General features: G+C 45.3%; 1 protein-coding gene across 1 annotated transcript; it reads left to right on the forward strand.

Moving 5' to 3' along the window:
- The first annotated feature begins 778 nt into the window (after positions 1 to 778).
- On the forward strand, positions 779 to 3,483 carry marcksb (myristoylated alanine-rich protein kinase C substrate b). Its single transcript, XM_072457502.1, has 2 exons — positions 779 to 960; positions 2,009 to 3,483. Exons 1-2 carry the CDS (start codon positions 865 to 867, stop codon positions 2,555 to 2,557), a joined length of 645 nt encoding a protein of 214 aa, XP_072313603.1. The 5' UTR covers positions 779 to 864; the 3' UTR covers positions 2,558 to 3,483.
- Positions 3,484 to 8,679: the final 5,196 nt, after the last annotated feature.

The following is an 8,679-nucleotide window of genomic DNA, read 5'->3' on the forward strand; positions in this document are numbered from 1 at the left end:
ACAAACATAACTCTTAAAACTAAAATAATCAGACAACTCTAATGGATTGTTAGTGTAACTGAGCTGTTGGAAGTCACTATCTAGTTTTTGTCATCTTTTCCTCTGCATAATCAGAAATAAATACATCAAATGTCACTATGTTTACATGTCATTTCAATAATCTGATTATCACAGAAATCAGATAACGGTCAGATTGCATGGAAACAATGTCCCAGTTGCACTTGTTTGACACAGAATCAGCTCAGACTGGCACGAGCCTCATGTCCCGGTGGCAGCCATTAAACCTGTGAGTGTGAGTGTGAGTGTGAGGAGGAGGAGGAGGAGGAGGAGGGTGAAGATGATGAAGGGCCGCGCGGCGCTCTCCTCTGGACCCTTTCATTCACCCACAGCACCCACAGAGGCCCCCCGGCCCACTACGGCCCCGGATCCAGTCCCAGGTCCAGTCCCCGGGTGCCGGACAGTGTGGCCATGTTGTTGTCCCCCTCTCCCACACTCCCATTGTCCCCCACCCCCGCTCGCGCCCCCCGCAGCCGGCTCCGCGGCTCCTGATTGGCTGAGGGCCGCTGCGTCTGTCGTCATAGCCCCGGTGCCCATTCATCTGCGGACTTGGGCGTTGTACTCCGCATCTCATTTGCGGCGGGGCCAATTTCTCCACTTCCAAAGTAACTCCTGCTCGAGGAAAAAATACATCGCCTCAATCCTCGTTTTCCTTTTCGCGTCCTTTCGCCCTCGTCTCGCCTTCACGCACAGCCGCGCCGCCTCTGCCGCCGGATCGTTGCGGGGCCACAGCTGCTGAATCTGCGCTCTTTGTTCATTCATTTGATCGGCAGGCTTTCCCTTTGTTGGGGCGAGACAGGAAAAAGCATGGGAGCACAGACGTCCAAAGGCGCGGCGAAGGACGAGGCTGCGGTGGAGAAGCCGGCGGAAGCAGCCGTGGTCGCCGCCAAGGCAAACGGACAGGTACCGGGAGTGCGGGATGAGGGGTTTGTGCGGGGCTCGGTGCGGGTCGCGTACAATGGCGTGTGCGCCTCCATGTCCGCGGGGCGCATCCACGTCCGCCCGGTGAAAGTGCCCGGCCACATGTTTGCACCGGGCGCGTGAGGGTGAACGGAGGGTGAGGGTGCAGGGTGCGCGGAGGGTGCAGGGTTTATTGTAGTGTTTGCACAGGTTTGATGCACTTTTCATTCACGGCTGAAGCGGTCCGTGTGTGACCTGTTGTGCGGAGCCGGGCCCTTTGTCTGCCTGGTGGACTCTGGGGGGCTCGGTGCGTGTCGCCCACGGTCACATTTGTGCTTCAGTGGGGTCTGAGGACGGGGTTAGTGTCGGGGATGCGTGCAGCGGCTCCATGACGCCATCAGAGGCATGGCCATTTTAAAAAGCTCACCACGCCTTTGTTGTCAGATTGAAGAAAGGAGCCACGTTTACTGCGAGGCCCCTGCACACGACTGTCACCAGAAGCACCGGAGCCGCGTGCGCGCAGAAGCGGCTTCAAACAGTCAACCTAAAGCAACATTTAGAATGATGTGGTTTTGAAATTTAGTGATGAAATTGTCCAAATTGAGTGTGTTTGATGGACGTGCTGGGAGCGCCCTCTGGCGGGAGCCAGCGGTGCTGCGCCCTGAGCTGTGTCTATGACGTCACTGTCCTGGTAACACATGTTACTGCAGTTTTCAGCCTTTTTCCCCATTGGCTGCCCAGCCTAGGCCTTCAGCCGCTGCACGAGCCTGGACCAAATCTAGTCTGGATCCACTGGGCCATTTAAACATGGCTGTTCCATATTGAGATCTCATTATGGCCCATTTAACCTGTTTTAGAACGTGGAGCTGGAGGACAAGGCTTAAATTTAAGTTTGTTGCACGGCCAATAAACGAATGATTCTGGGACAACGTTTATGAGAAATGTAGGCTCTTGGATAACAATGCTGTGTGTGATAGTGAAGAGACTATTGTGGTTTTATGTGAAATGCCTTCATTAAGATGGTCCTAACCTGCTTGTATTTGTCTCTCAGGAGAATGGCCACGCCAAAACCAATGGAGACACCTCTCCCACTGCCCAAGAGGCCAAGGACGTCCAAGCCAATGGCAGCACTCCCACTGAGGAGGCCCCCAAAGAGAACGGAGAGAAGGCAGAGGCCGCAGAGGCTGAGAAGGAGCCAGCTGCCACCAATGGAGAGACCCCCAAACCAGAAGAAGAGGTCACTCCCTCCACCAGCGATGACAAGCAGAAGAAGAAGCGCTTCTCCTTCAAGAAGCCCTCCTTCAAGCTGAGCGGCTTCTCCTTCAAGAAGACCAAGAAAGAGTCTGAGGAGAATGCAGAAGAGGGATCTGCTGCTGCGGAGGAGGGCGACAAACCCACTGAGGAGGCCCCAGCTGAGGAAACCAAACCTGTTGAAGCCGCCCCAGAAGAACCTGCTCCAGAGCCTAAAGCTGAGGAGGCCAGTCCCCAAGAAGAGGCCAAGACAGAGGAGCCTGCTGCTGCAGAGAAGAGCCCCGAGCCTGCTCCAGCCGAGGCCGAGACTGCAGCCAGCCCAGAAACCCCTGCACCTGCCACAGAGTAACTCCTGCACCTGACGAAGGATCCCGAGCTGCTGAAGGAAGGAATGGAAGGACTTGTCTAAAACCAGGGACTTTTTTGTTTGTTTTTTGTTCCTGCAGACGAGCGTCTCCACATTCATGACTTAAATATGTATTTATCCAAATTTGGCTGATTTAGGTTTATTTACTACAGCTAGAATTATTTCTTATTTAAAAGGAAAAACACATCTACAAATGGAATGCGTTCCATAATTCTAGCTCTGGTAAAATATCTGCTCCGCTCAAGATCAATATAGTGAATTTGAGTCATTGAAACTTGTGCCGACGTGAGTTTTGCAGTTTTTGGTGTTTGTTTACTGTTGTCTCATCTTCAGAGTGACTGTCCGAGCGGATGGGTGCTTGGGTGCTGCTCCCGCGGGTGCCCTGCTCGCGGATGAACGGGCGTGTGCGTTTGTGAATGTGTGTGTGTGTGTTTTTTCTACATGAAACCATGATTGTGTGACACGTTGCTGAATTTGACATATTTAATCCAAGTATTCGGTGCTGGCCAATTGGATGTAGCAACAAAAGCTGTGCATGCAACGTCAAGACACATGTGATATTTAAAAGGGAACAACCTAATTCTGGAAAAAAAAGAACCTGTCTTAAGTGTTGTCTTTTTGCAGTGCACAGCTGTTTACAACTCGCGATCCTGTGGACACGACTATATTGAACAAAAGTAGATTTAGTCCGAAAAGCTGTAGGTGCTCGTCACGTTTCCATTTAGACTCCACCATAGTAAGTAATGCACGCTGTATAGACTTTGATATTACTGTTTTTATGGCTGAGATGTACCTAAATGACTGATGTTTTTAACAGATGACCCATTGTAAATGAAGTTTTCTTGTTTTTCACCATTTGTAAGATTGAATAAAATTGGGAGATGTTTTAAGCAAACCCTGGATCAAAATGTGGTGACTCTGCAGTTTTGTAGGAAATCTTTCTGGAGTATTTTTAGCTTGAGGTTTAGTTGCACTGCTTTTTCTTTTTCCAGTTCACAAAACGACCAGACGGAATAAATTAATAAACTAAATCACTTCACATTTAAATTAAAATGGTTCATAATGTAATTTGGATTTCAAACAGACGGTCAACAATCGGGACTGTTCAAATCGTTTTATGTTTTATGCTCAAATTTACTTGTGAAATTGTAGGATTTATAATGCTACTTTAACATTAAACACAACATGGTCTTTGATCAAGTACATTTTTATAAAGTTGAATATTTGTCCCATTCAAATATTTTGTCACATTGAAATTTGCAGTAAAATGTACAATTATTGCAAGTTTGAATAAATCACGGAATCAAAGTGGATACAAAATAAGCGTCTGTAAATTAATCCCTCACTATTTACATACATTTGCATACAATTGACCTCCTTTTCTCAAGTCTGATCTGTGTCAAAGCTGTGAGTGAAGACTTGAGGCCAAATTAAGTAAACCAAAACTAAGCTATAATTTTAAGACTTAAAAACATAAGCAACAGTTTTGATTTTCCAGGCTAGAAATGACAACTAAATTGCTATTCTGTTATAAAGTACAGAAACAATACTATTTTCTAGCCTCAAAATTGTGTTAGAATCTGTAATATATCAGTGAATGAAGTGGAAAAACTATAGTGGGCTCAACATTTCTGTAAGTATTTGTCCAGTAAAACCTAAAAAACAAGATTTTATCTTTAACCAAAATGCTAAATGTCTCTTAATCTCATGTTAAATACGCAAATAATGTCAAATCCAACAGTAAATGTGTTCAAACCAGACTCAGATGTCACATGTTTTTGTTTACACATTTTTAAATGATCTATTTAAGCTCACGTTCCCCTCATAGATCGTCAAAATAAATGCACATTTTAGAGAAAATTTGAGTGCTGGGTGCCTCAGGGTGCTGCTGGGTGCCTCTGGGTGCATGCTGGGTGCATGCTGGGTGCATGCTGGGTGCCTCAGGGTGCTGCTGGGTGCATGCTGGGTGCATGCTGGGTGCCTCAGGGTGCTGCTGGGTGCATGCTGGGTGCATGCTGGGTGCCTCAGGGTGCTGCTGGGTGCATGCTGGGTGCATGCTGGGTGCATGCTGGGTGCCTCAGGGTGCTGCTGGGTGCATGCTGGGTGGGGACTCTGCTCTCATCCCTGGCTTGGAGCGCCCTCGTGTGGATAGATTCAAAACAACATGTCTGGTCCTTTTGGTTGAGAGTCCATAATGCAATTGTGAAAGGATGAAAAATGTAAATTGGACTTAGTTTAGTTTTTCTTCTTTCACGTATATTTGTATATTTCGTTTTTGCTATTATATTGATCACAGTTATTTGTTTGTATTTGAAAATTGCTCAAACAAAGGGCAAAGGCAACTAAAGACAAAGATGCAAATATGGTGCAAATATACAAGTACCTAGGAATCCCACAGGGAAATGGCAACAAGGAAAGCGACTACGGCCAAATACCTACAACGAGTGAAGCAAGTCCTCAGAAGTAGCTCAATGACAAGCTGCTTCTGAGGACTTGCCAGTGATCAGACCCTGCAGGAATAATCAGTTGGCCAAAGGAGGAGATACAGACCACAGATGTTAAACATGCAGTCATTAAAACAGAATTGAAAAAGCCTAATCTTGATCCTGACCTAAGCTACAGACCTATTTCAGCACTGAAACTGCACTAGTTAAAGTCACAAATGATTTGTTATTAGCCGCTGACGATGGACTGGTCTCAATCCTGGTTCTGTTGGACCTCAGCGCAGCGTTTGACACCATCGACCACAACATTCTACTGCAGAGGTTAGAATGTGATGTAGGTGTTGGAGGAACAGCCCTCAGCTGGTTTAAATCCTATCTATCTGATAGGTTCCAATTTGTTAATGTAAACCAGAGCTCCTCACCAAGCTCTAAAGTAATTTACGGTGTGCCACAGGGTTCGGTACTCGGTCCAATTCTGTTTACTCTTTATATGCTGCCATTAGGCAACATTATCAGAAAGCATGACATTAACTTCCACTGCTATGCAGACGACACTCAGCTGTATTTATCAATGAAACCTGATCAGAGCGATCAAGTAGACAGACTTAGTACTTGTGTGAAGGATATAAAAACCTGGATGACACTTAATTATCTGCTTCTTAACCCTGAAAAAAACTCAAATTCAAAGCGCATATTCAATTCAATTCTATTTATTTTTGTAACGCCCAAAATCACAACAGCAGTTGCCTCGGAGGGCGACAGTGAAAAACAGATTAAACAATGTTCATAGGGACTTGGCAATGTCCCAGGATCCCGTGTCCTTAGACAAATGTCCCAGGATCCCGTGTCCTTAGACAAATGTCCCAGGATCCCGTGTCCTTAGACAAATGTCCGAGGGTTCCGTGTCCTTAGACAAATGTCCCAGGATCCCGTGTCCTTAGACAAATGTCCGAGGGTTCCGTGTCCTTAGACAAATGTCCCAGGATCCCGTGTCCTTAGACAAATGTCCGAGGGTTCCGTGTCCTTAGACAAATGTCCCAGGATCCCGTGTCCTTAGACAAATGTCACAGGATCCCGTGTCCTTAGACAAATGTCCGAGGGTCCCGTGTCCTTAGACAAATGTCCGAGGGTTCCGTGTCCTTAGACAAATGTCCCAGGATCCCGTGTCCTTAGACAAATGTTCGAGGGTCCTGTGTCCTTAGACAAATGTCCCAGGATCCCGTGTCCTTAGACAAATGTCCGAGGGTTCCGTGTCCTTAGACAAATGTCCCAGGATCCCGTGTCCTTAGACAAATGTCACAGGATCCCGTGTCCTTAGACAAATGTCCCAGGATCCCGTGTCCTTAGACAAATGTTCGAGGGTCCTGTGTCCTTAGACAAATGTCCCAGGGTCCTGTGTCCTTAGACCCTCCTTCTCGTCCAGGAAAAACTACAAAAACCTCCTTGGGAAAAAGTAGAAACCTGGAGTTCCACAGTGAAGGAGAGATCTGACTCCCTCAGACGGACGCGAGACAGAGAGTGGAGCTGGAGCCACTCAGGAGGAGAACCAGCTCTTCAGGAGGAGAACCAGTTCTTCAGGAGGAGAACCAGCTCTTCAGGAGGAGAACCAGCTCTTCAGAAGGAGAACCAGTTCTTCAGGAGGAGAACCAGTTCTTCAGGAGGAGAACCAGCTCTTCAGAAGGAGAACCAGTTCTTCAGGAGGAGAACCAGCTCTTCAAGAGGAGAACCAGTTCTTCAGGAGGAGAACCAGCTCTTCAAGAGGAGAACCAGTTCTTCTGGAGGAGAATGGTTCTTCAGGAGGAGAACCAGCTCTTCAAGAGGAGAACCGGTTCTTCAGGAGGAGAACCAGTTCTTCAGGAGGAGAACCAGTTCTTCAGGAGGAGAACCGGTTCTTCAGGAGGAGAACCAGTTCTTCAGGAGGAGAACCGGTTCTTCTGGAGGAGAATGGTTCTTCTGGAGGAGAATGGTTCTTCAGGAGGAGAACCAGTTCTTCTGGAGTAGAGACCGTTTCTCCAGGGAGTCGAGGAGCATCTGGTTCCACAGGTCATCAATGTGCCTGTTCCACTCCCCGGGAAGTGGGAGAAGAAGAAGAACAAGGCAATTAACAGTTTGCAAGTGAAATTAAATATGAAATATTGTTTGATAGAATAAGTAGTCAAAGCAGAGGATAGTGCTCAAGCTGCCATACTTCCCCCAGCATAGTTACTCCTAGAGTTCAGTTACTCCTGAAACTGTAGGTTTATATTTCTGTATAGACCAGAATGTTTTAAGCCTGGTCTTGACGGCTGTCATATATATATAGTGTATATATATAATATATATTATTATATAATCTTTAATAAAATGTGTATATAATCTATAATAAAACATTATATATATATCATTTTAGATTATATTTTATTTATATATTTTATTTACTTTTATTAAAATCAAACGGAGGGTTGAATGACCCATAAGTCCAAAGCATAAATGCTAAATTTACTTAAAATGACTGAGAATAGTTGGACACATACCAACAAGACTTTGTTTTCCATATAGTTCTACACAGGCAGTGCATCGCCCAGACGCGCTGCTGTGAACTTGAAGACGTCGTAAATGATAATACAGTTGTTTACAAATGTTATATTTTTATGTTCTTATTTAAAACGATCATTAAAATCATATTGTTACTGAATTGTACTGTGCTTCCTCCTATTTTCCTCACTTCATGATGCTGGTATTTTGCTACCACTTATAAATAAATTAAAATGACTTCTATTGCTATATTGTCTTATATATTATATATATATTAAACATCACTATGTTTGATGGTTAGTAAAAAATACCCGTCACACTTTAGTGTTGAGAAAACCAACCTTTAGGTGCCAGTTTGTCAGTGATCTTTCATGTAAACACCTCAACATAATGATGAAGTCAAAATATGCAAACTCCTACAAATAAGAAACGTGGGAAAGGCGAGTCCTATACAGTATACAAGAGTCCTATAATACAAGTGTAGAAGGGCCATAGTGGTGAGTCCTATAATACAAGTGTAGAAGGGCCATAGTGGTGAGTCCTATAATACAAGTGTAGAAGGGCCATAGTGGTGAGTCCTATAATACAAGTGTAGAAGGGCCATAGTGGTGAGTCCTATAATACAAGTGTAGAAGGGCCATAGTGGTGAGTCTATAATACAAGTGTAGAAGGGCCATAGTGGTGAGTCCTATAATACAAGTGTAGAAGGGCCGTAGTGGTGAGTCCTATAATACAAGTGTAGAAGGGCCATAGTGGTGAGTCCTATAATACAAGTGTAGAAGGGCCGTAGTGGTGAGTCCTATAATACAAGTGTAGAAGGGCCATAGTGGTGAGTCCTATAATACAAGTGTTAGAAGGGCCATAGTGGTGAAGTCATATAATACAAGTGTAGAAGGGCCATAGTGGTGAGTCCTATAATACAAGTGTAGAAGGGCCATAGTGGTGAGTCCTATAATACAAGTGTAGAAGGGCCGTAGTGGTGAGTCCTATAATACAAGTGTAGAAGGGCCATAGTGGTGAGTCCTATAATACAAGTGTAGAAGGGCCATAGTGGTGAGTCCTATAATACAAGTGTAGAAGGGCCGTAGTGGTGAGTCCTATAATACAAGTGTAGAAGGGCCGTAGTGGTGAGTCCTATAATACAAG

Source organism: Eucyclogobius newberryi, unplaced genomic scaffold (genome assembly GCF_026437365.1).
Source record: "Eucyclogobius newberryi isolate DKJ021-1_F unplaced genomic scaffold, fEucNew1.0.hap1 SCAF_21, whole genome shotgun sequence".
In the NCBI taxonomy this organism is placed as follows: domain Eukaryota; kingdom Metazoa; phylum Chordata; class Actinopteri; order Gobiiformes; family Gobiidae; genus Eucyclogobius; species Eucyclogobius newberryi.

Bases quoted from the DNA above. Each gene is read 5' to 3' on its own strand.
- marcksb (XM_072457502.1), top strand. From the start codon at position 865: ATGGGAGCACAGACGTCCAAAGGCGCGGCGAAGGACGAGGCTGCGGTG. The intron at 961-2,008 runs GTACCGGGAGTG...TTTGTCTCTCAG, and splicing joins CCGCCAAGGCAAACGGACAG to GAGAATGGCCACGCCAAAAC.